General features: G+C 41.7%; 1 protein-coding gene across 4 annotated transcripts in view; it reads right to left on the reverse strand.

Annotated features, from left to right (window-relative positions):
• Positions 1–27,666, reverse strand: part of ryr3 (ryanodine receptor 3) — a 126,170-nt gene that overhangs the window by 45,930 nt on the left and 52,574 nt on the right. For all 4 annotated transcript variants that reach the window (XM_085771591.1, XM_085771590.1, XM_085771589.1 and 1 more), the window contains 19 exons: positions 25,804–25,978; positions 25,069–25,277; positions 23,774–23,937; positions 23,618–23,666; positions 23,340–23,500; positions 21,093–21,255; positions 19,930–20,016; positions 19,121–19,347; positions 18,152–18,364; positions 16,789–17,398; positions 16,187–16,387; positions 13,905–14,007; positions 13,440–13,574; positions 7,790–8,063; positions 7,465–7,579; positions 5,417–5,549; positions 3,968–4,071; positions 1,753–1,888; positions 919–1,102 (listed from right to left, as the gene is read on the reverse strand). In XM_085771591.1, coding sequence (XP_085627717.1) covers positions 919–1,102; positions 1,753–1,888; positions 3,968–4,071; positions 5,417–5,549; positions 7,465–7,579; positions 7,790–8,063; positions 13,440–13,574; positions 13,905–14,007; positions 16,187–16,387; positions 16,789–17,398; positions 18,152–18,364; positions 19,121–19,347; positions 19,930–20,016; positions 21,093–21,255; positions 23,340–23,500; positions 23,618–23,666; positions 23,774–23,937; positions 25,069–25,277; positions 25,804–25,978 — 3,443 coding nt within the window. The remainder of the gene's footprint in view (positions 1–918; positions 1,103–1,752; positions 1,889–3,967; positions 4,072–5,416; positions 5,550–7,464; positions 7,580–7,789; positions 8,064–13,439; positions 13,575–13,904; positions 14,008–16,186; positions 16,388–16,788; positions 17,399–18,151; positions 18,365–19,120; positions 19,348–19,929; positions 20,017–21,092; positions 21,256–23,339; positions 23,501–23,617; positions 23,667–23,773; positions 23,938–25,068; positions 25,278–25,803; positions 25,979–27,666) is intronic.

Genomic DNA, 27,666 nt, shown 5'->3' on the forward strand with positions numbered 1-27,666 from the left:
ACATATTGATTTTGCCCGGCCCCCCAACTTCTCTTCTCACTTCAGGCAATAACAACATTCCTCCATTAAAATGCAGCCAGTGTATCACAGCCTGTGCATACTAATGTGCGCAGTAAGACACCAGCACTTTCCACAAACTGGCCACAGCGTCAATCGATGCCAAGGCTGCTGCACTCCCTGCTCTTCAGCCTCTAAAGACACAACTACCTCTGTATGACATGTTAAAGTTAAACTTGTGCCTTACATGCAATTAAAATGTTTCAAATTCATTATCCAAGACTTATGCAAATGGATGGATTAATTTTACAATGTCTTTCCCATTTTTTTATGGATTTTTCTAAAAATTAGCATTAATATTTTATGGGAGGGGATCAGGCAGATCCCTAAAACATCGTTTGCATCAGAAATACATGAAAAAATGTACGCTGCCTTGGCATTATCTTAGGATGATAAATTATAAAGGTTTTTTTTTAATTACATAATGGCAAACATGTGATCAATGATTGTAACACCTGACCTTTATAATTACTTTCTTGTCTTGCAAAGCAACTCAGCCAAACTCTGCATCCAAACTGAGCAATAACCCCCGGTTCTTTCCCCTAACTTTGTACGAGCTTAGACAAAGTATTAAACTTTCATCTCCTCCCAGTGATGTGAATCGAGCTGCATACAGATGTGGCTATATTAAAGACTTTACTAACTATGAATATTACTGGTTTAACAGTGCTTAGAAACACACTGTGAAATCTCATTAAATATAACAACTACCACAAAGACAGAGATAATTAGAGACTTTATCAGTGCTCAGCTTTCCAGACACTCAGTGGGTTTTTAGTGTTTCTTAATGATCTAAATGCTGATTCAGAGGCATTTTTTAGCTTAGCCAGAGATACATTAGAGACTGTAGTGGTTTCCTACGCTGTAGTGACTCCAGCTGTGATCTTTGGCAGGTCCAGGGCGGGATCCTCAGATATCTTGATGGCTTCCTTCATGGCGACCAGCAGACCCTGGCCTCCCTCTCCCCTCAGGGCGGGGCCGAAACACTCTGGGCGCCTGATCAGCAGCTTCACCACCACATTGGCATTTTCCTCCACGCTCTCCCCTGGTTTACAAGTACAGCAGGCAAAGGGAAAGGCATTTATAAAAGCAGTGATTAAATAATCCATAAAAGGACACGTCGGAGTGAGCTTCAAGGCAGAAACCCTGGACATCATGTCCAGCTCTTTGCAAAAAGATCTATATATTTTTATTCAAGCAGAGCCAGCTAACATTTCCACCTGGGCACTTTCTAGTCATGACGACTGGGCGCAGTTGTCAGCTGCTGGGAAAAGAAGACCACTAAAGTTTGCAGACAGATACTGGGATTTCCTCCAACTGTGATTTGCTTTTTCTACCTGTAACTTTAATAACCATGTCAGTCACGTCACACAACATGCCACACATCATAAAAAACACATTCATGTAGATAATGTGTACGCCATTGTTAGAATAATGTGTTAGGTTTTAATGCATCCTCTGCCTCATACTTCAATTACAAGATCTTATTTGAAACTTGTTTTCAAATTAACTTTTAGTTTCCTTTGACTCATCTTTATTGCTGTTGTGCTATATTTAACACCATGGGTGTTTATGTTTGTTGTCAGGAATATCTAGAGCATGTGACACAAACAAATAACAGACCAGCTTAGCTGTCTACAGGCATTGTGTATTATCTGTATTTCATCCACACATCCAGTATGAGAGTCAGCTCACCGTTGCAGAACACAGCAAACCTCAGGAAGGAAAGGTAACGCTCTCCCTCAATGGGGTTCCAGCCGAGGTCTGGGTAACCCTTAGCAACCAGTATGGCACAGCTCTGCAGACCGCAACCTGCCAGGTATGTCACCACCTACACACACACACACAGAACTTAGTTTCACTCTTTGGTGTCATCTTGGACACACTTGTCTCTTTGGGTGACATGAGGCCTGACTTCTTTTCCCCACCATTAGTCATGGGAAGTTTTAATAAGGAATTAACTCTGTTTTCAATAATGCAAAGGGATCTGCTCATTATTTTTGCTATTCACATCACTCTAATATGACAGAATATAGGCTTGCTCAATATAATGTGAAAACTGTACCATGGAAAAGACTGTAAGAATATCATCGAGACCAATTTCATCTTTCCCTGAGTAGGTGCATCTGCTTTTTTGACTAGAAGGCTGTGGCAGTGAGTGAACTCATTATCCATAAAACCAAATGGACTCTTCTCTCCTCTCAGCATGTTAAATCTAATAGGTTTCAATTTCACACTTTTACAATCTCTGGAACAGTATTTAACACTTAACTAAGCTATAGTATCACTGATTCATCTGCTACGTCAACAGATACCTTGAGGTCAGCTTCAGAAAACAGAATAGATACCGTCTAGTTTTCTAATCAGCCTGAAACCATTAGTTACAGCAGGTATGGCTGAGCTCAATGGTTACTACAAATTCAAATTCAAGCTTATATTTTTGTACTTTGTTATTAAAACTTTAAATATTAAAGGTCTTAAAGGAATAGTTCACCAAAAAATGAAATTACTCAGAGGGGCTGTCCCATTTCTCCACACTTGGCTCAGTGCGCTTGGTTACGCACACACTTTGGTGACGTTTTGCCGGCAGAACGTATATTTGCATATAGTGTGCAAGCATGGATTAAGTGGCCAAGCGTGTGGGGGGATATTTAAAAGCAATCGGGACACACTTGACAAGTGCAGCCTGTGCCATTGCGCACAGCACACTAGCACAACTACTACACACACACACACACACAGCAACAGTTTTAATAAACGGTGCTGCTGGATCAGTCTCATCTACTCCTAAAGTGTCTCTATGCGCAAGATTCAAATCATAAATGTGTAAGCCCAACTCCGTAAGTAAATAAGACAAACAAGAAAAACGAAAATATAAAAACATGAACAGAGCATGATGAATATAAAATATGACATTAAAAGGTCATAATTATTAGATAGAAAGTTAATTTCATTTTATTGAGATTAATTCAATCGCATTTCCTAAACGTGACTTGTGGCTCTGGGTGACGGCGGACTTCACCGTGGTGCATTGTGGGACTTATACTTGGCCAAAGACCGCTCGGATGCGGTCTTACCATAAGTGTGGGTAAAGTGCAAATCAAGCGCGCTGCACTTTCGGTCGTTGGAGAATCGGGACACACTTGCGCACTGACACTAGGCCCATGAACGCGCACGCCAAGTGCCCAAGTGTGTAAGTGTGATCGAGTGTGCATATTGGGACAGGCCCAGAGTATATCTGGAGACCTGGGAGGGGGGTTTGTAGTCTAACAAAATCCTTATATGAGAGTCAATAGTGCCAGACACAAAAACGTCCATAAAGCTACACAAAAACCTTGTAAGCTTCCTCCATACTGCTCATCCACTGCAATCCAAGTGTCCTAAAGGGATATAGTCCTGTGGTGCGCTCTCACGTTCACGCGATTCACACGTGCATTGCGTGAACATGAGAGCGCGCCCCCAAGCAAAATCAATACAGGACTGTTTAGGCTGAAAAAATGTCCTAAATGACGTAGTTTCGAGTAAACTCTGGACTATATCCCATTTATATATCTACTATTGCAGTGGACGAGCAGTATGGAAGAAGATTACAAGGTTTTTGTGTAGTTTTATGGACCTTTCTGTGTCGGGCACTATTGACTCTCTTATAAGGATTTCGTTGGACTACGAAACTCTGAATAAAAAACTACTCCAGACTGAGTGTTCATCAGCATGAGGGTGAGTCAATAATGACTGAATTTAATTTTTTGGTGAACTATTCCTTTAATTGTCAAGTTTTAATTATGAACATAGTTGTTCAAGGGTCAGTTATGGTGTAGTTGTGATCAGCTTTAAACTCTGTCTATTTCTTTTGCTCCTTTAGGAATCCAGTTTCTCTGCTGTGCTGTGATTTAGAGCTGAAGTAACAAACCTTCTCCAGATCGGGCTCCTCCAGCGCCAGAGCCAGACCGTTGTTGTCCATCACCGAAGACGCTGCCACATCCAGAGGAGTGGAGCCGCGCATGGCTTCAGAGGCTGAGGACACAGAGAGACAGAGCGTCAGGAAGCAGAGCCAGAGGGAGTTTCAGTCCAAACAACAGGGGGCAGTGTATCAACATTATGCTATTTTGATATTCTCTAATCTCTCTCTTTAAACTTTGCTGGTAGTGTTAAAGTGTTTAAGTGTTTATGAGACCAGTTGACATTTGCAGCTGACCTTAGAAATAAAGGCTGATTTCTTACTAGAAACGACATCCTGCTTTTATGCACAGAATATCTTCAATCAATTATTACAGACCATTCTGATTTCTGTCGACTAGATGAGCATTAATATTGTATTCAGTGTAGCTTTTAGTGAGTTCTTCTTAAAAATAGCCAGATTTAATCAATCCTCTGTGGCTCAGCGCAGACAAACACTCCCTTCCTACATAAACGGTTACACTCCCATTGGGTACACCTACTCTCAGAATAACGTGCACAATGTTTTGGGGGCAATTTAGTTTGAAAAAGATAATTACAAATTGCTTTATAATTAGAACTACGTCCTTGTTGCAGGCAAACTTCCAACTTTTAGGACAATTAGCACTGAAATAAACAAACATTAACCACAGAAAGGCAGAAAAAGGCACGACTCCCAACACGTTCACACTGACATTGTGTGATTTATGAGCAGGCAAATATCAAAACGCGGTGTTGCTGAATTCATCTGTCCCCTTCAGACCATGTGAACCTCTCCTCTTTCACAGTCAGGTGCTTTAGTTTACAGCAGCAGCACTTGGAGCCCTGTGACTCATCAGTCCTTCTCTGCATGACTAAATAACCCTCGTCGTCTCCCATTTTCCTCCCTCCCGTCCTCGATGCCATTCTCTCCCTCTCTCTCTCTCCCATCCCATCAGCTGCCTTCTCCTTTGGCCCCTTCATTCTCAAAACCGATACCCTGACATTTTGAATTACGGCCTGTTATTTTTCCTCACCAGTCGCTTGTCATAATATGGGTGATGAGTTTGTGTCCACACACTTCAATTAGCCAAGAATTCTTCCAGCAAGCAGCACCTACTGCTCTCATTTTGCATCATTTTGGAAGCAGCAAAAGGGCAATTTTCCATTTCTTACAGTGTGGCGAATACGTGGGGAGCTATTTCAAAATGTCAATGCATCCCGAGAAATACTTTTTTCCAATATTTCTCTCCTGCATTATACCTCACCAACCTCAGCATTTCACCTTCGCCTTGAGGAAATCTACTTCACTTCAGTTTCTCCTTCACATCACTCTTGTTTTCTGTCTTTCATGCATTTTTAAACCTCACACAGGAAAAGAGAAAGGTGTCAATGGATACCAAGGGTGTTAACAGCCTCATCTAGTGAATGGATTAAAGTTTACCCAGTCCGACGCTGCTGTTCTCCAGCAGGTAGCTCAGGTGGTCAAACATGGCTTTCTGGTTCTGGCGGCTAATGCGACAGAAGTAGCACAAGAAACGACAGCAGCTGGCCACCATCTTGGGGAAAGCAATCTCCTGTGGATGAGGAAAAGAAAACATAGGGGTTAAAGATGTGCTGGAGTAAAAGTAGAAGTAGTATTTATGTGACTATGAAACTTTCCAACAATCAAAATACATAGTATGACTCATTCTGGTGCTGCTAGTGGATGGTCCTTTTTTTTTAACATTGCAAATGCTCTGATGGATTTGAATCAATGTTGAAATGTGTGTAAATGTCGTATTGTCTATGTTCGGCTGTGTTAAATGTCCAGTCCTATCAAAAAGCTTGTAACGGAGTCAACAAACAAAATGTACTTTCTGTTCAGAACATGACAACTGAAAAAATCATTTCACCTTTTCGCATCTAATGCCAATACATCTGTGTCATCCTCAGTTGTGTAAGATCTTGTGTGGGTTCAGTCTAAACATAAATCTACGAGTGAAGTCATTTTTCTACGTGACAGTGATGAACCTAAACTGTCAGAGCAGCAGATAAGATCCCAGAGGGAGGAGAAAATCTTATCTCGAGCAAATGAGACTGCAAATATACACAGCATAGAAAATCACACTCGTGACTGTTCAACTTTCAATCGTGCCAAATGCGTCAAGAAGCAGCTTTGTCATGGTTTTGAAAATGAAAGGATGTGGTGAACAGACTTAAAAACAGCAAACACTATTCTATTCCTTGATCCGATTATCAGCATGACGCTTGATTGTGTGATAAAAGTCATAACAGAAAAATCTATAAACCAAGTCGATCTTGGTTTGGTATTACACAGCACCATGCCATGATGGAGATAACATTACAGATAATCAATAAGAGCGTAAATATTACAAACCTGATATACATTTACAAGCTGCATCGCTGCCACTTTATATGGCCACAGTAAGTGAACGGCACATATCAAGTGGCAGTAAACTGGTCTGGAATTTATGTCTGAGACGTCGTGATGAGACTGCCAGAGTCAGATGTGAGGGCCTGAATGTCTCCCTGAGGTCCGTCTGTCTGAGTTTCAATTCATGCTTGGCACCCACCGTGGCATTAAATCACACCCATCTCTTCCAGCTTCTGTCAGCACTGCCCAAAAAGGAGAGGCTTGATTGGGCCTTCATCTCACCCCTTTCGTGCCCACCTACGCCTGGTTCACTCCTCTGTCCTCTCCTTCACCCCTGTGGTTTCTCTGGGTATTAAGTTGTTGCTCTAGGGATCTCTCGGGATACATTTTACAGTATTAAAAAGGTTCAGCCCGTGTCAGGACATTTTAATCAAACACTCCAAAGAACTAAATTCAGGCTCTTGACTACAACATGTCCACTTGACTAAAAGTTCCCACCAGTGGTTAATTTTAGCAAGAACAAAATCATCAGATTAAAAATTCACCTGCAACTGCAACCATTTTCACAATGTGTTAAAGGTAGAGTTGGAGATCCTAGTCTGGAGCATTTTTTTTAAACTAAATTGTTTGAAATCCTCTTCACACTCCGATTGCAACCAATTAATTAAATGCTATTTCACAAAAATGAAAAAAGTCAGTCATCTGTGGGACAGACAATCCTGTAAAGATACTTGAGATAAGTATTTAAAAAATCACAACATTAGCTGGCTCCAGCTTCCTAATCTGACTATTTCCTGCTTTTTCAGCCGAATCTCTCTCAGTAACTGGACCACTGGTCAGACAAAACGAGAAATTTTAACAGCACCTTCAGATCTTTCTAACATTTTATCTACAAAACAATTAACCAAGATGAATCCGTGGAAGAGTTGGCTAAGGAATCATTTCCTTAGCCGCGTGGCAGATATATTAAACTACAAGCAGCATGAGAACCTCAAGTCCTAGAGCAGCATCAGTGGCTCCTTGGTCCTTTTAGTTGATGGAGATACAGTAGTTTTGCATCATTAGTTTGTACTGACTGAGCAAGAAACTGTTGCTGAAATGTTGTCGACTCTCACCTGTGACTTGTCTCCTCCTAGCACATTGACCATGACCTCCATGACAGTCTCATGCATGCCCAGCACTCTCATCAGGTTGGGATGTTGGTAGAAAACCTTGTTGTTCATGATGTCACTGGGAACACAAGAAAGTGGTTTATGAAGGTTGTGGTGTTAATTTTAATTCCACATGTTAATACACAACACAATGGAAATACTGTCAGTGTATTTCTAATGTAACATGAGGGACAAACGTAAGATGGGTAACCGTATTTCACATTACCATTTACATTGCTTTAAAAACTCACAAATATGTCAGTGGATTTATTGCGAGGTATTTCCTTACCCGAGTCCATCAATCATGAGTTTCTCCTCCTCTTTGCCCATACGCACGGACAGTAGAGACCTGATTTGACCCAGAGATGCCAATAGGTTAATAGCATCCTGCACGGATGCAGCACTGATGGTGTAGGATTTCTTCATGGCCCGGAGCAGCTCCCCGATGCCGTCATACTGCCTCCTCAGCAGGCTGAACATCACCCGGACCAGCTCTGGGTCCTGGATGTGAGAGTCCTGGGCCCAGGTGGTTATGGTCTGGGAGATCAGCTCCTTCAGGTTGGCTGGAGAAGTGAGAACATTAAACATCAACACAGAGGCGGGAAATTAGCTCTGCTTTGCTGTTGGATTTTACTGCAGGCATCACACTCTTATCCTTCAATACACGTGGGAATGTGGATGTGGGGAGTTTTTGTAGCTTAAATAATAAACAATGTGCAATTAGAGGAACATTATCAAACAGAATCATTGGAGCTTTGCAAGGCAGCAGACTGCACCTCTACTCAATTGGCCTGTGCCACTGCTTTCACAATGCCTTACAGGGCTGTGCAGAATAAAATGTGCCAGTGTTCAATGGCACAAGCACAGTGAAGTAATGTTTTTCGGGGGTTGCAGTCCTATTGTGTTTACACTTATTGAGAATAAGTCAGAGCTCTATATATACACGAGGCACAAACAGACTCAAAACACTGGCACACATAAAACACACCTCATCAGAAGGCTAGAGAAGCTAAAATTGGAGGTTATGGAAGATGGAGTTACTGTGTGGATTTCTCCTCAACACCAACCAAACCAGCCTCTCTCCAGGATGGAAAGTCTTGCAACCAGAGAGGAGATTATTTTTGTGTACAATATCAAAAAAAACCACACACACACACAAAACAGTGAAGCAATGTGCTGTGGGCTGCCACCGTGTATTGGGCTGCAATTTCACACCTTCAAACAATGGTTCAGAAAGCTTTAGCTCATGTACAGACTTTTAATTTAGTGTTGATTTTGGTGGCCCCTGTGGATGAAAGCCGTGGTGTTTTGCCGGAATGAAGACTGCATTTCCCACTGTCATGAAGACGTTTGTCTGGCCGGCGTGTGTAGATTTGTTTTGGAAACGTCGGAAAGAAGACGGGACTTGCTTTTTTTTTAAAGCAGCTATCTGCAGCGTGCATATGGATGAGGTGATATATCTATTCGTATCGTTTCGTCAGTGGTCCGACCCGACCGTGCCTTCCAGAGGTATAGAATTAGACTACTGAGACACATCAGCAGAAACCAGAGACTTTTGCGTATCCAGTTAAAGTTACTTTGAATATGAAAAACATATGAGTAGTTATAAGCAAGTAGTTTGTGTTGTATTGCTTTGTGGGACAGTTGCTGTGTATTTACTTTAGTGGAAGTTTCTGGTTAAAATGAACATGTAATTTGTATTTGTTTTGAGTAGGGATCAACCGATGTGCTTTTTCCAAGGCCGATACCGATACAGATTATTAGTAATCAAGGAAACCAATAGTTAGTTAGAAATGATATTTAACTGCAGTAAAAAAATAAATAAAACAAATAAGACACCTGGGATTAGACTAGATACAGTATACTGTTTGTTCTTTGGAACACTGTGAACATCTGTGATAAAAAGGCGTTCAATTCTTGTAGAATAACATGAACTTCAACACGAATTTTGGGTCAGTGGGGGCTGTGGGCGGGGCAGTGTTACACAGACAGAGACAGCTACAAAGAAGTGCGTTTTAAAATAAAATTATTTTATTGGGGCGGTGTTTAGCTCAGTTGGTAGAGCACCCGCCCCATGTGTTGAGGCTATAGTCCTCACTGCAGGCGACCCCGGTTCGAATCCCGCGCAGAGCGGCCCTATCCTGCATGTCGTTTCCCTCCTCTCTGCCTCCCATTTCCTGTCTCTCTCTCAACTGTCCTGTCCATTAAAGGCGAAAAAGCCCCTAAAAATATATATATTAAAATTATTTTATTGGTTATTCTGAAAAAAAAAAGGTTGATGCAGATATCGGCCGATATCATCAGCCATGCCGATAATCAGTCCATCCCTAGTTTCGAGTCCCCCCTCGTCTTACAGAGCACCTGCTGGTTCTGAGATATTTTTAGGCTGTCTTGCACACACAGCATGTTTAAAAACCTACCCACAGATTTTCAATGATGTTGTTAGTCAGGGGACTGGAGGGCTGTTCAAAAGCTTCAGGTTTTGTTTCTGGAAGTAGTTCACGGTGGCTTCTGAGGTTTGCCTCAGATCATTGTCTAGTTGTAGAAAAAAAACTGCCTCTTTTCAGTTTCACTTTCTTGACTTGACTGCAGGGGCATTGATTTGCATCCAGATTTTTACTGATATTTAGTGGAATTCATTCTTTCCTCTGTTTGCACATTTTTTCCTGTAAAAAGCTGAATACTTCCACAGCAGACAGGGGGGCCAGAGGGAACCTTTATATATACGTCTGTATTTGTGCATTTCATTACCTCCATAAAAGGTTGAAAATGACTGTTTGCATTATAGGAAAATGTCAGGTCATGGCCGTTTCAGCAATGAATTGAAAACATGACGCAGGTTTGGCTGGTGTGTGATGTGTGATGATGTGTATAAAAGCAGAGGAGGCTAAAATCTATGAATTATCTACTTTATAATAAGAGCCAAAAAAGGAACCCAAGAGGTTTGACAACAGAGTCATCATGGCAGAATAAGGGAAAGGATTTTGTGTGATCCAGGTTTTTTTTTTTTTTTTTTTAAATTGGCAAGGAAATTTGTCAACCAAGCAAGAAATGCTTGGCTCAGTAATATGAGTCAAGCAGAAGGACAGTTTTTTCTCAATTGATGAAAGGAGGGTTGTAAATCTCGTTCCATAATTTGAAGAGATGACCTTACTGTAAACTTAACGCCTCAGCGTAGACTGATGAGTCTGTTGTCTATGCAGTATATCAGAGGAAGGTTTCATATCAGTTAACAATGTATACTGAAGTAGTATCTGAACAAACCACACAGTTTTGTCCGCATATCAAACATACATTTTCAGATGTTACATGTAGTGAGGCTCAGGCTATACATCTCTCTCACTCTCTAAATGAACTGAATATTATTTGAACGCAAAACAAAATCATTAACAATCCTTCTCTGGAGCGTCTAATAAAGGATTGCCAAAACAAACAACATTCACTCATAATTTAGTTCATCTTGACACTTAAATGTTGAAAGCACAAGATAATGACTGAAACCTTTATGCAAAATGCAGCTACGAAAATAGCCGTGACCACCTCCTGTAGTAATTAAACTATGACATTACAGTATAATGATCATAGCAAAATTACTTTTCTTTGTCCTTCAAACTTTTTTATTCCAGAGGGAGTGCAGTGGAAGAAAGTGTTTGAAATTGTTTACAGGGACTGAGGAACAGCTGTGTGCTCTGTTCCCCCGGTACCTCAGGGATGCTTTCCTTTTTCAGGGATAACATAGTTCCAACACATTTAAACTCATACGAGACAGCTATATACTGTAGAGGTGGATGAAAATTAAATTGCAACCAAGGAGGGAAGTTTTTTCTTTTTCTTTTCAGTTGTAAAATCGAGGTGCTCCTCCTCCGCACCTTCATTTTAAGGTCTCATCAAACTTTAATCTCACAGATGTCAGATAACAACAAACCGAGGCACAACTACAGAGGAACTCGGTGACATGGAGTGATAAATGTAGGCTAGGGCTAAATCCTGCACCTCTCCAAATGATAACATTGTTATTCTGAACTCCCAGTGTTTAAGTCAAACAGTCCAACATCTGTAGCAAACAAGGGGTCAGATTTGAGCAGAATCTTAATGAGAGACAAGACAAATACAAAGGGAGGAGAGAGAGGGAGCCAGCTGCCTCAAAGGTGACGGTCTCACGGATTCACATCTGCTCTGCTTTGTCTTAAACAGTGGCTCATATGGGAGTCATCACAGGCACACACACAGAAAACACCCTGCAGGCTAATCTGCAAATGACCAAACACAGTCAGCATGGTGTCAGTTCTAACAACCTGACTGCTTAAAATTCATTTCTGCTCATTTTACTTAAATATTCAAACCAGCACCACAATGCAGCTGCGCCATCTGTCTTATTCAGCTAGACTGAAGCTCATCATTTACAATAATCCTGTTTGGAAACAAATTAGTATCATCTTTAGGGTCATCCTTATCAAGACTATCAAGATGCGGTCGGCGCATCTGAAGCTGCTCAGTCTTTCAAAGACTTAAAAGACCAAAAACTGAGACATATATTATCTGGACAAAATATGCAACTGCTTCCCTGACAATGAACTTCAGACTGAGTTTGAGGACAAAATGTAATTCTACACTATTCTTTATTGAATCTTCCGGCCACAGGATTCTTTAACAGAAAACCACAAAACCCGTCTACTTTATTGAGATCAGACTTTAATTTAAAAAGCAACTGACTAGGTTTATATCCTGACAGACATCATACGGTGTGTCTAGAAAAAGAATTACTGCCTTGGATTTATGTTAACTGCTTACAGAAAGAGTCATAGCACTCTCATGAAGGAGTACCAGTTAAACCAAAACTCATTACTTACATTATAAAGGGGAAACTATTACTATTTCAAAACACTTGGGGTCGCTTTTATGGAATATATGGGGAGTGTGGATGCAAGTAATGTGGGGAATGAGGCGGACGAGGCGTAGTTATCAGTAGTCCTCTGCACTGTCCTAAAATAATTTCCTTTCTTTTAATACTTCATTTCTTTATTCGGTGTGAATTGTACATTTTAATTTGTATCTTTGAACCATGCACAATAGTGAAATAATTTGGGCTAACCCTTGATAAAATAGAGAAACCTTTGTTGATTTGGTTGTTGTTGCTTTTTTTTATACTTGTACTTTCACCTATATGTTGCTCTATGTTATCTCATAATTACCTGACTTGCAAAAAGGACTCTTATTTCTGTATATCATTGGAAGCATTTTGAAAATTCAATAAAGATAATATTGGGGGGGGGGCGTCAATATTCAGATCTTTCATTAACAATACAGAATTTACACATAATAGCAGCATAATGCACTGAAAGAGGAGCAGCTTGTTTCATTTCATTACACCCGCTTCAATGTGATCTTAATATGATGTAGAGAAGGTAATGCATGTCTATCACAATCATCCTCAATCACCTCAGCTGTCCACTTATAAAGCTTTTCAATAATGCAGGCTAGGTGTGGGAGGCTGGAGTGAGACATTAAAATTTATAGCGGAGCGCCCTTGCAGAGACTGTCCATTAGTCTTCTGTTATTTGGTACAGAACATAACCTGGCTTTCAGCAAAGGGCAGAGGAAAAGAGGAGTGAAGCCGCTGACCCCAGACTGGAGAAAGGAACTTGTTCAATGACTGATGATTATATCGTTCATGTTTTGGCATAGTTTTGCAATAACAATGTGATGCTTAATGAGAGGTTCAATGAGAGGAAGGTAAAAGGTTTCAGAGAAGGTAGTGGCTTATTGTTTCAGATAATGAAAGATTGATGACAGCATCTTATAATGCCTTCATTTCATGTGTTATATATTATACACATACTCATCTGTCTTTGTGTATGTGTGTATTCCTCCTAACTCATACAGTATGCTGCTGTCAGCTTACTAAATCATTTCCCTCTTTTCTTTTTAAAGTCACTTACTGGGAGCGGCCTGTTCGGTCTCTGTGGGCTCCTCCTCCGTCTTCTGAGGTGGACCCTTGATCTTGTAGAGCAGAGCAAGGAGACGGCCTTTTATTGAAGTGTCCTGCTCTTCATCTTCCTCCTCCACTGGTATTCCTGCAGGGGGAAACTCCTTTCCGTTAAACATTATTTCAAGATTTTGTATCAAATGCTTAAATGTGCACAGAGTTAGGGCTACAGCTGCATTAACAGGGGCTAAGTGTAGCTACTGTAAGTAGTTTTAGACACCAGGTAAGTTGTAGTTTATTTTTTCTGATACCTTTCAAGATCCATTTCATTCTAGACTTATACTGAGAGCTTATGATTTCAAAAACTTCTGCTGATGAAACACGCTGTGAGCATTTTGTACGAGGATATACTTTACTTTCACTGAGGCTGAAGAAGAAAACGTGCTACTTCATGAACTGAAATCTGAAATATTTGTACCACAGTGCAGACGCAATTCTTCGTGGAAGGAGTTGAGTTCCTCCTGGATGTCCACGGGACAGGGGCAGTCCTCCCCTGCACTGAAAGTCAACAGTATGTTGATCTGAAGGAAACAAACAGACAAACAAAACAATAAGTTTAGAAGAGCTGAGTGCAGGGAGGTGGACACACACACACACACACACACACAAAAAAACAGTTTTAGAGGCACCGGGGATAAAACAAAGAAGGGTGAAATGATCTTTCACACAAGGCTGTGGACGAAACAATGGATAAAAAAGAAAGATAGCACAGCAGAAAGACAGAGAGGACAGCAGCATTATTATTCTGTGTCACACTCAACAGCAGAATTACTCATGTAGTCTCCTGCAGTGAGCGCTCACAGGGGCTTTTCAGATACTATCTGTCTGATCAATGCAGACAGAAACAGTCTGGTCTGAAGTGTTTCTCATTAAGTCTAGTGACAAGCACAAATTAAAGCCTTCAAAGTAATTCTTGATCATCACATGGCTTAGAAATTGAATTTTTAATGATTAAATATCCTAACTAGTAGCAAAATCGGCTGTGTGCCACAAGCTAACTATAAAACACTAAATATAAATGAGACGCTTCCGCAGGCTAAGCAAATGCAGTGACCAGTTTAGGCTACTCTGATGTCTATTCCTGTCTCTGCTTTTTTAATAAACCATGGGAGGAACATGCAGCGATCTTGGGAAATGTTGCCTACACTGAACACCTGCTGTTGACCACTACTGCTCCAGGTCTGGGCTTACAGTACCTTCTGCAGCAGCACTGCAATAAAACACTATGGACATGAAAGCTTAGTTTGCCGTCATGTGGATCTCAACTTGTGGCTGTGTTGTGTGCAAGAGCTTGACTCACCACATTGCAAACCACTTTGCACACAAACCAAAAAGACACAAGTGGGACTCTGTGGCTACTGGGCAGGAAGAGTAATGTTGCACTTTCTCTCTGTCTCTGTCTCTCTCTCTCTCTGCTATGGCTCTGAGACACACTAAAAAGACAAATGAACGTTAAATGGAGTCTACTCATTAGGAACAATGATCTGAGCCCCGGGCTCTGTACGGTTATTACACACTGAGCTGAAAAACACTGAAAGCTTGTGGACTAAGATCGAGTACAACTGAGATCCAACCACTGCTTGTATGTCTCATATTTACTGTGCAGTGTGCAAACAAGACAAAACAGGAAATCTAGACCAATAAATAATACAGTATATGTTGTTTTAAATTTATGTATATTTTCTCCGTTATGTTGCATTTCATGTATATTTTATTATATCTGACGGATCTGTGTTTGTTTTTTAGTGTAGAAAGTCTTGTATCCACATAAGACTGTGATTTACTCATAGCTGTTTTTTAGTTAATAAATGCTAATTATTATCAACCCCAACTTGGGGACCTTTTGAAGGGTATATTAGTTGTTACCAGAGAAACAACATTAGTTCATTAGTGTAGTTACCAGAGTAACAACATTACGGGGGGTTCAAATAAACAATAAGGGTTACACAGTCCAGTCTGTCCCTGGACTGACCGTTGCCCAGATGGCACGGCACAAAGAAACTTGAGTCTGACCTCTTTAGAGTTAAGGGGCCAATTGCGCCAACATCTGCTGTGACAGTGAACAAACCCTCAGGGGGATATTTTGGTCAGAAAGGTTCAAGTAGCACCGACTGCTCAGTCCGCTGGTTTGATTTTGGCTCCTCAGCAGCATCCATCTACACTCCTGTCGAGCTGGTGTTTTTGACTTTGTGTTTGCGTTTTAATATTTTATAGTTTTCTTTACCAACCTGCATCTCATCTCGCAAACTGCTTTAGTGCAGAGCAGTTGCAGATTTGATGGACAGCTGATGGCTGTTGCTCAGTTTTTCACTATCCATACAAAGCTGTAAAATTACTCCGGGAAAAATACGTTGAACAAAGCATGCTGTAAATTTCTCCTTTGGGTCTGATCAGCATCTCCTACACTTAATTGCCAGCTGTTTAACTCTCAATTCGCTCCAAGTTCAATTTATCCCCACATATGGTCAGATTTACCGTTTGGTCCAACAGCTGACAATAAAGTTCGGAAACAACTGAGAACTAAAAAGGCACAACCACAAAACCTTCAAAATCTCGTCTTCCCGTCTCTGACAGAAATAGATTTCTTCCTGGAGTTTTGCCATAAAATAATATCTTAGGGACTGCTGAACATAAACTACATCTCTAACAGGATGTAAACAGTTTCTCATTTGCTTCTCCGGTCCACTTCAGTCATCGTACCTGCTCCTGTGGGGGGGAACGAAACTCTTTGGTCTTCTTGGCAGTGACGGCGGCAGACATGTTGAGCGCCTGCATCAGCTCGTTGTAGCGGAACTTCTGGTTGAACTGCAGCTTGGACACGAAGCTGTCGGAGAACGAGACGATGGACTCGATGCGGTGCCTAAGCTCGCAGTCACAGAAGTAGTGCAGCAGCTCGCACATCTGAAAGGAACAGAAACCACTTCATGAAATCCATTCAAAGAGGTGAGTTCAGCATTAAGGTTTCTCTTCCATCATGCAATTTGTTTTTATTCTTTTAAGCAACTTCTGATGTTTACAGCACTGTGAACTTTTTCCCATTAATAGGAACATTAGTATTCAGTCACTGCCTTGCTTTGCAGTTATTTAGTTGCCTCTCAGTAAGAGATAAATCATAAAAGCTCCAAACTACTGACAAATGAGGAACTACTGTACCGAATCAAATGCTGGAAAATAAGATGCGTAAAATTAAAATGTAATTAAAATGCTGGCAGAAAAAAGTGATGACTTTTTACAAATTTTTTAAGCAACTCTTTTCAATGTCATGTTTGAAAATGGCTGAAATGTGTAAATGTTTTCATCACCTGGCGTTTGACAGACTCGGGCAGCGACTTCTCCAGCAGACCTTTAGCGGGAGATTTACTCTCCTTGGTTTCCTCTTCTCCCGCCTCCACGGCCTTCTCTTCGTTCTTGCTCACCTCTTCCTTCTCCCCCGCCTCGGCCGCTTCGGCTGACTTCCCCTCCTCGTCCTCCTTGATTTCTCCGAACACATTGGGGTCAATCAGGAGGAGAATCAGCCTCACCTCCTCGCTGGTTAGCACCCCCATGATTAACAGCGTCCCGATCAGCTTCAGAATAGGCACGAACTGGAACTCGACGCTCCCGCCGACCGGGTCTCGGATGTGCGTGCCTCCGCCCTGCACGGCCTCGGCGAGCATGCTGATGGCTTTCTCTTTCAGGGTGATGAGGGGAAGCTGGGGGCTGTGGAGGTACTGGTGGCGCTTGGGGTGGAGGATGCCGACGGGGGAGAAGTTGGCCCGGGGTTTGAGGGAGGTGCTCAGGCCGACGCCGGGCAGCGAGTGGCGCTTGGACTCGTCCGGGAACAGCTTGATGGAGCGCGTCTCGTCTGTCACGGGGATGATGAACTCGTTGTTCATCATTATGCGAGCCTCCTTTGCCGTCTCAAGATGGATGCTGGCAATGAGAAGAAGAAGCAGAGCAATCATCACAGATGTCGTCCACCCCTGGCCATTAAACATATCAGGGAAAAAAAACAAAAAACATTCAGCACTCAAGATTTAGCGTAAAAAATGATCTTCCCTAAGTGGTATAAATGTGCAATTAGTAGAATTTCTGCAGTGCCACAACATAAAATTACCATAATATACTGACAGGGCTGTTGATCAATACTCATGACTCAGCGATTATCCGACTCGCTGCTGAGATGCTGAGCTCTCAAATTCTTTGGCCTTTAATCACAATTTGGAAACAAAACTCTCCACCCACAGAGATGTTAACATCCTCCACTTAAGAAGTGCATATTCAGTGATACTGAAGGTAAACACTATGTATTAAAAGTAATAGGTGAAGTAATGTATGCTGTAGCCCAGTTAGGTCTATCTACATTCACTGCAAATACATCACAGAGCAGTGATTTATGACAAATTCACTCTGTGGTCTTACAGTACGTGCCAACAGAAGATGATGATGAAGAAGTTGGCATTGTAATAACTCCATCATAGATCATCATGAGATTATATGATGAGTAGAAATATTGCCAACCTCATTCTCTTCTCTGTGCATGAAAGCAGAGGCTGTTAAATATCACTCACTTGAAGCAGAGAAAGGTTTTATTATAAATCAACGACGGCTGCATCGATTTTTTTTTTTTTTTTAACCACTATCCTCGTCTCATTCATATATGAAATCCCCAAACCAGTGTCACACCTGATGAGGACATCATAGAAGCCCTCTCTCAGCATGCCAGACAGGTACTGGTTGTCGATGGTGTAGAGGAGCTGCGATTGATCCAGGTGGCTGCAGAGGGCGTGAGCTACGCGAGTGTTTCCCAGGGCGCAGAGGGCGCAGTACAGCTTCAGCGTGTGGTAATGGAACTTCCTCAGGTCTTCAAGCTCAGATAACTCCAGGATGTCCAAACACCTGGAGGTCAGACGGGAAAAGATTCGGATATAATGGAAAAGCCAGGGGGTCGTTTTCACTGCAGAAGTATATACAAGCGTGCAAACAAAAAAACTCAAAAGACTCCAGTGTCATTTAATTCATAAATAGTGGACATAACAGTCTTGACTGCACATAATTAACTATTTCAAATGAAAGAGTTTCAACATCATTAATGAAAACAATAACACATACAATGGAAGAGGTCATATTTATGCTCTCAATTTTGGCTTAGAGTTCTTCTAAACACATCTACAGTACAGCACACATCAGGTTAATTTTCTCATCTTTCTCACATCCCAAATGAACAGTTACAAATCTTTACAATATTAAAATTGTGTCAATAACAATACATCAAAGCAAGCACAAGCATCAGATTTCATAACTCGCAACTGGAAGCAAGAGAGGAAATGTATTTACAGACACCTCCACTTACAGCACCGAGGAGACTAGTAATCACCTTAATGATTGTGTTGGTTACTGTAATTAATTACCAAGGCCTTAAATGGATTGCTTTTCATTTAGTAATGTGCATGACATGCCCAGACCAAAGGCTCATCATAATTATAAAAGCAGCAAGGCAGCTCTCCTGGATCCCATCCTGCTGACCAATACGTATTTTCTGGATAATGTAATAATGTACAGTGTAAGATGGAGCTAGTGTGAATCTTACAGTTGCGAGTCTATCTGAGTATATCAAAATCTCAAATCCATCCATTCTTTATCGCTGCAGCGCACCTGTTCTCCTCAGGTATATGAACAGCCATCATCTGCAGCGACTCCAGACACTGGACCACCCAGCCGTGCCTCTCGCTGACCCGAGCCGTCTCCACATTGAGGAAGGTGTTTGGCATCCGGCTCCACAGCACGGCCACGATGGTCTGCACGTCTAGTCGTGGCGGGCACTGCGGCACTGGATTCCTGTGCTCGCTCTTAAATATGGCTGATGAGAGCGGCATGGCATCCTGGGAAGGGAGGGAGCAGAGAGCAAACAGGGAGAAAAGCATATTAATTCAAGGCAAACAAGTTTAACCTGTGGATGAAGCATGTGCTTCCTGTTGTAATATTCTACTTGCTCAAATTAACACTTTGACTCTTAAATTATTTAAACTGATTTAAATATGTGGTGCCTTCGGTTTCTAGTTTAAGGACCCTGAGAGATGCTTGAGCAGAATAATGAAGTTCAACTTCGTTAATATTTCATTCACAAATTTTATTCTTGTGTCATCCCAAGTAGTTTATACAAAAAAGTCTTACACCATCTATTATTCCCGATGCAGATGGAGCTTAATACTCAATTAATGATCACAGAAAGCTCCTACATTGGTCAATGAGTCAAAAAGAGTAAATTTATAAAAATAATCCCCATGCTTATTCTACATACTTATGCTGTGTTATTACTCAGTGTAAGAGAAGTCAAGTGCGTGGTCATGGTTATGAAACAATTTGAGAGAGAGTGATTAAATCTGTGTAAAGCCACCACACAACACTTCTATACAGTACAGTGTGTTATGTTCAGTATTAAGGTAAGGAAACAAAAAACAAACCTTGATCTTGACAAATTCAAACTGGAAGAGGTTTGCACTGGTGGGGCGTACAAACACAGCTGGGAAGAGCTTTGTATTTGGCTCCACCTGAAAATACACAAAGCAAAGTTACCCACATTTTGCACCAACTCAATACAGTTTATGTTCACAGTAGATTCATAGCATGTAGAAATATACCACATAAAAACAAAAAAAGCGATGGAAAACTGCAGGATGGAGAGCGTTTATTGCCAGATCTGTCCTGAACTGAACCCCGAGTGAAATCTGTGATAGTTGTTCTTTTCTCAGTGCAGTTTCAATACCCAAATCGGCAAACTGCACAAATGTAAGAAGGCATTTAATGTCTAAGCCTGTGGATTAGCTGGCATTTTAAATGCCATTTCACTCAGTATTATTTGGTGTATTGACAACCATCACAGACAAAAGATTAATACAAAGAGGTGAAACACAACCAGCGCTTTGATGCGGAAACAGGACAAGAAGCTTTTCATCAGGATAAAAGCCTCTCAATCTCCTCAGGGAGCTTTTCTTTTAAAAAATGCCAATTCACGACTCAGTCAAGGAGTGAATAAGAGACGAAAAAAGAGACAATAAGAACAGGAGGAGACTTGGTTGATAGAAGCTTCCCAGGGAATCATTTCCATGTCTAGTCAGGGATTCAATACCAATGCGTTAAAAAACTGAGATCAGCGCAACGAGACAAAGATTACGGAGCAGATGTCCATCTTTTGTTATGAGTCTGGTATTGAAAACAGATGAGAATTCAGCTGTATAATTTCCTTGCTGCCTTTTCTGCAGGTCTAATTTACTGCAGTGCAAATTTGTTTACGCTACCTCAAAGGAAGACAGAACAGGGAGACCTTTTCAGTGCGTGCAGGCCATACAAATATATCTAGGCGGGTGTCATCTAAGCAGAAGATTTATTAGAACAAAAACACTCTCGGTCCCTGAATGTAACAGTTATGGAGCTGAGAGTTGTGCAGAAGTAATACAATGCTTTTCTTTATGCTTTTCAGATTGGACTGGAAAACAAAATGTGTGCACTATTTGACAGTAGGCATACAAAATAACACACAATAATGACATGCACATCTATAAGTCTATGAGCCAGACTGCCCTTGTACCTCTGTGCCCCACTACTGTGCTCTGTTAATCTCATTCACCTGATATGATGTGGGTAGCTCCTTCCCATTGGCAGTGAAGGAGACGAGGCCGGTGGCCAGGTCGGTCAAACAGCCGATCTCCAGGTCAGAGTTGGAGCGGCTGGAGGAAGACGGGCCGACGGCGTCCGCTCCACACACCATGTAGCAGTTGCTCCTCTGGACGCTGCAGCAAAACAAGTTAGAGAACTTGGCATTATTAATGAATCCAATGTGAATGTGAAGATCCACTGGGCAACAATGTATTTTTCATTATGTGCCACATTCATCGATTTGTGTTAACTTGTGACTTTTCCCTCATTCATATTCATCCTGTTAAACACAGTGGCTTCTCTTCTCCATTTATTCCACTGAATACTAAAGGAGGATTGAGACCAGCTGATAAAAAAAAAAAAGGAAAAGTCATGTCTGGTTTTTTGCTTCGTCAGCTGAAGAATCAGAGTCATGCCAAGGTCAAAATATGGCTTATAGGAAATTTGGAAGTATGCATTTACCACTCTTATGAAACTCATTTATTCATAGGGTGCTTGAGATCAATTATCATTATATAGGTATTCATTAATTTGGTGTTTCGATTGTGTAATTGCCTGGACTCCTGCATCTAAACAAAATAAATGGCTTGGATGTGATTGTAATGTCCTTGACCTTCGTGAGATATCTGCATGATTTGATTTCCTTCTTGTGGTGTTTCATAATTGAACTAAAACACTGCAAATCAATACTGGCAAGAACAGCAAAAGGTAATGTAGAGGCATGTTCACAGGGAGATTGTTCTTTAAGCCTTAACAATGCACATCGAAGGCACCAATTGTATCATTATTAAATCCTAAAGGTATTTATTAACAGCTGACATAAATTGTAATATGCAGATGACAAAAAAGTTAATTGGATTAGCCATGTTTTGTTCATTTACAGTTATTTGCTAGTTCAAAAGAAAGAAGAGGACAAGGAAAAGGAAAAACAAGAGTAAGATTATAGCTGCTGCGCAGCGATGGGTCGGGTCCGGGCTACTTTTGGGCAAATTTAGGCAATTCTGAGCAACAAACAGGAGAATAGGAAGACAAGACAGTTGTCCTTATAATGTCCAATTTGGACCAGTTGAGGATTGAACCCACAACCTCGGGAACCAAAGACCGTTGTCTATCGCACTGAGCTAATTGACAAGTGGCAGTTCAACAGTGGCTTCACAAATTGAGTAAGCCATTCACTGTCGTGTAGGCAGATTTGAAACCACAGTAAAAAGAAAAATCAGTTTTTGAGGTAAAATAATGATATGTATTTGTTAAACATCTACTGTGACTCTAAGATGTTAGGAGCCTTCGCACATAGTCCAGTCCAAGCTATTTGGATTTTTAAAATTAGAAGCTTGCTGTGGTGCCACCATTAGGACAATTATCTTGTGTTTCGTGTTGAGGACAACTGACATTTTGATCTGTCATCATCATCATCATCACCCTTGCTGGGACTCGAACCCACAGCCTCTGACACCAAGAACCAGCTCCTAACTGGCGACACCAAGAACCAGACTCGCTGAGCTAATTGGCTGGTAGTGAGACCTGCTGTGTAGCTTCATTTATCCACTCAGGTGAGTCAGTGCCGGGCAGCTGTTGTGATGAAATGGTCAAAATTTCAGAAATTCAGTCATCTAAACAAAAATCTGATAATTTTTCAGGAAGTTTGAAAATGTAAATAACATCATAAAACATTTTTTGGCTTTTATTGCAATAGTTTCTGGGTTTCTGTGCAGCCCGAATTGGATTCTTTCACAGTCATACCACAGAGCCATTAATACATGTCTCCCGTTATTACATTCTTTTGCAACACCCAGCGCATTCTTGATATAAAGAGTCAGCCTAATAAGTTTTAGTTTGAACTTTGCCTTAAGCGCACTAAGGCAAGTGGAGAAGTGTTGCAGGGAAAAAGTCAAAAGTGATGCAAGGGAAGAGGAGACGCTAATATGAGAAATCTCAAATGTATCAAAAGGAAATCCATTTCTGAAAACATGTAACTCACAGCATCCTCAGGGGCTCGGTAACAAAATAAGAGTCACCATTGTGGCCTCTAACCGATATTATTCAGCCTTCTCTAAATCACTATAAAGGTGGCACGTACTCGAAATTCCCTGGTATTCCCTGATTTCCTTAGAGAGCCGAGTGAATCTGCTGCCGACTCTCCATCTGCACTGTGCTTCTCTGAATTTCATTTTCAGCCAAGGTTTGGGGGGAAAAAAAAAAAAAGCAGGGAGCTCACCTCTCATGGACTCGGCCCCTCTCATCTCCCAAGGTGACGGTGACTGTTCGCGTCTTGTTGAGGCTGAAGTTCTTGCTGTAGTAGTGATAGTCCGGTGTGACCCAGCCCACCCACACTGAAGAAGGGTCCTGTCCTGCAAACACTCTCACTGAGTGGTAGTACTAACATCGAAAAAGAAAAAAAAAGTAGTGTAAGTGGTTACTTTTACTGAACAGGGTCGCCATTTAACAGTATTTCTTCAGTTGTCATGCATATCTGATGAATTTAAGTTGATTTACAGTTGTGATGCTTCCGTAGTCAATCGATCCATCTTCTTTTGGAGGATGGCTGCAGAGACAAAAACACAGCAGCAGGTTTGTAGTTATTTTTCTGTATTGCAAGCAGAGCAAAAAGTGCAGATTGCTGCTGAGACAATGTCAACATCGATGCCTGACCTGAGTTTCAGTGATTCCTCCAGTAACTTGTCTGCAGAGTAAAACTCCACAGGCATGCTCAGTCTACAGTAAACCATGTCGTTGTTGCTGTTCTGGGTGCCAAACGTCTTGTGGGTGACCTTGAGGCAGGGAGGGCTGTCCACCGTGCCATCGATCCTTGTCACCTGAAGAATTGAGTGAGTCAGAGCGAACCAAAACCCAAAGGAATGAAGCAACACAACGGCAATGTGCCCAGCGGCCTCAGCTGTGCTGTTCATTACGGATACATTTGCATGCATAAATTAAGCCGGCAACTGTTACTACTACTGCTGCTGTGTGGAATTAATTAAAGTTTTTCTGGCTTTTTTTTATTCTTCATTCTATACTTAATGCACATCTTACAGTGCTGATGAATAAAGTAAACATATGGAGAAAGAGAGATGGTTATGACATGCAACAAAGTTCCCCAGCTTGAATTAGTGGTGTGCATCTTCACTGGCCTCACGATTCGTTTCGATTACGATTCTCCAGTCTGCAATGCGGTACGATTCGATGATACGATGCATCTCGATGCATTTCGATGCACCACATGCTCAATTTTCTATGTTGCCACACAGGACATGTCTGTATGACGATACAAGTCAGCAGTGTAAAACTCAAGGATGTGGGACATTGAAACATCCCTGAATACTATGAGTGACAGGCAAACAGCCAGTCATCTAACAGCTGTGTAGTTGGGTTGCAGCACCGTATCCAGGTGTGTTTATGAACAGCAGGAGAGGAGATTATCAACTAAAAAGTTAGCTCATCGGCATGGTAACAGTAACAGGTGACTGTTCCTGTGCGTCTGCACCAACTCTGAAGCAGCAGCGGGATTAATGAAGTAGCATAAAATAAATGCATAAAAAGCCTGGAAAAAACGGACTCGTGAGCTGGTGGTGGTGACAAATTTAGCGGTGGCGGCCGCCACCAAATTCTCTTTGCAGGAAAGACCCTGCCACTGTGCTTTAAAATAAAATAAATAACTGTCTCTATATGCGGACAACATCATCAAACTTGAATTTATTATTTGAATTTAAAAATCAATTAGGTGACATAACTGCATTGATTCGGAATCGTCCAATTCAGAATCTCGATGCATCTTTGAAACGATTATTTTCGGCGCCCTGGCTTGAATCGTACCAGGGAGGTTGTATGAATGTACGGTAAAAAAATTTATGAACCTTTGCAACTAAGCTGGACACCAGCAGATGATGCTGTAACATGCCGTTGTATAATCAGCTGACAGAAAGATGAAAACATTGGCGATACTTCACCTCCACATGCATGTGGTCAGGGGGTATGTTGCAAAAGGTGGGCAGGCGCTTGCTGAACCACATGGTGATCTCCCTCTTCATGTTGACAGCAAAGGGCTCAAAGCCTTCCTGGAGACCACACATGGTGTAGTACTTAAAAGTACTGGCGTCCTTGCCCAGGTTCATGCGGCCGATCTGAGACATCCCCAGACTGCACACAGGGATGAAACCTGGACGAAGGTAGGGAACATATTGGTCTTCTCTGAAGCTTGTCATGTCAGGCGCTCATTAAAACCTGAACCACTCTGCTCCTTTAGCCCAAAAGTAATTCAGATGTTACTCTAGAAGTTATGGTGTAATTCATCTGTTTGCTACATTTAAATAGTCTGTTGACTTCACACACTGCTTTCAGTAAACACCCATGCAACCTGAGCATAGTTTGCAAACTGTCTACACAGCAAAATCCATCACATTTAAACTATAACAATTACTTTTAATGACTTAACTTCATTCCTATGCAACTGTCTCCTTTGTCTTGGCCGGAGGGATGGTTCATTTACAGAGTAATGGGCCAATGCCACAATGGACTTCATTAAATTGTACAATAATTAGCATTTTGTTCTTGGGTTTTTCCCCCCTTTGCCTCATGCTTACTGACAAACACACCCAGTCACACCTCTGGACACACTGTGGTGGAAACACGCACAGAATAAATGAATGAATTAACACTAAAGCTCATAAGTATGGAGCCCTCACCGTCTTCCGTCTCAAAGTCGGCGAAACAAAGCTCAGAGCCCTTGCTGGTGATCAGCAGCTCTCCGTTCAGGGTGAAAATCATGGATTTGTCCTCCATGTTGATCATGCAACCAACCACGTCACCCTTTTTCCAAGGATGTCCGAAGTAGCGGCTGCCTGCATGCAAACGTCGACCCTGTGGGAATACGAAGACACAAATCTCAGTGTTAATAAACGGACTCATGATGCAACAGTGATCCAGTAACTTCCAGATACAAGTTGTCTAATGTTTTCAAAAAAATCGATGCTCACATATATGTGTGCCTTTGCACAGGCTTTGTTGAACAGGGTCTTTGATACTTCTTTATGTACGTACAGCAAAGTACCCATACATGATCAATGCTGCAGCAACCATACAGTAAATGATAAATAACAAAATGTATATACTGTATAGTGAACTGATCACCGTAGCCCTACTGTACACAGAGTAAATTCAAAATCTCTCAAAGAAATTGTTGTTAATCATCTTAAAATTAATTACTCATTACCAGTGATGGGAATAACGGCGTTACTAACGGCGTTATTTTTTTCAGTAACGAGTAATCTAACTAATTACTATTTCCACCATTACAACGCCGTTACCGTTACCGACAATTAAATGAGGCGCGTTATGAGCCGCAGCAGCTCGCGCCCATTCAGTCAATGGAAGCTCCTCCACCGGCCATGTGAGCGACGCGCACTCCAGCGGCCGTCGCGCGGCGTTTCTCTTCTTTTTCGGGGAGCGTGCCTATGTTCCCTCAGCCCTATGTTCCCTCTGGACTCTCTCTACCTATCTGGACTCTGTCTATCTGGCCTGTCTAGCCTCTACCTGGTCTTTTTACTAAACTTAACCAACTCCTTTCTTCATTGCCTAAACCCAACCAATGGTGGGACCAAAGGGCTGTGGGAATAGGGCCTAATTTTCAGTGACAACAAAAGTTAGAAATGAGGGAACATAGGGCTGAGGGAACATAGGGCTGTGGGAACATAGGGATGACCCCCTTTTTTCGCGCCGAGTCTATTTTATTTCCTCGTCTACTACGCGGCCCTCCAACAGGTAGAAAACTACAGAGAACTGTGTATAAAACGAATATATTACGTTTAAAAGTGATTAAAATAAATGTCTCATGTAACAGAGGCAAAGCCAGTAGCAGTGCAACATTATGAGGTTTGTTTTTTTTACATTGTGGATCCATGGTCGTGTAGTTAAACAGTTAATTGATATAAATTTAATATAGCCTGCACTTGCAAACCCTACATAGTCAGCAAATTACCTGTGAAAAAGGTACTGTCAATCCATTTTAACAGGAAGGATGTAAAAATGTGTTGAGATGCATAAAGTGCACTCATTTACTGCAGGCTTGACAAGGTGAAGCTGACAGCTGCAACAACAAACAGTGAAGCCTTGTCGCGTCGCGTCCGTGCCTGGTGTAGCAGTTAAAAAACTCCGCTCCGCCCCGCTTACGTATCGCGTCACGGCCATTCCCAGACTGATAATATCCATGCCTCAGATGAGTCTCGGACTTCCAGAGCAGGTACAGCGCAGCGTTGTGACCTCAACCATGGTTGATGAGGGCAGAAATGTTGTTGTTGTAGTGAAAATGGGCGAGCTCGTGAACACGCTAATTTACACAAAATGGTCACGAGTCAAAACGAGCGTTAAATCGCGTATCTCGCGTTTGGTCGCGCGTCACAATTCGAGCGAAAAAAAAGCGTTCCTCGTGTTTGGTGGGAAGCCCCTTGTGGGTCTTCCCACCAAACACGATGAAATAGACGAAGACGCGATGGTCCCATCGCCAAAAAAAAATCGGGTGTATTGCGTCGCAAAAAAAAAAAAGTCGCGTC

Source organism: Trachurus japonicus, chromosome 24 (assembly GCF_045865225.1).
Source record: "Trachurus japonicus isolate A0001 chromosome 24, Traja_1.0".
Taxonomy (NCBI): domain Eukaryota; kingdom Metazoa; phylum Chordata; class Actinopteri; order Carangiformes; family Carangidae; genus Trachurus; species Trachurus japonicus.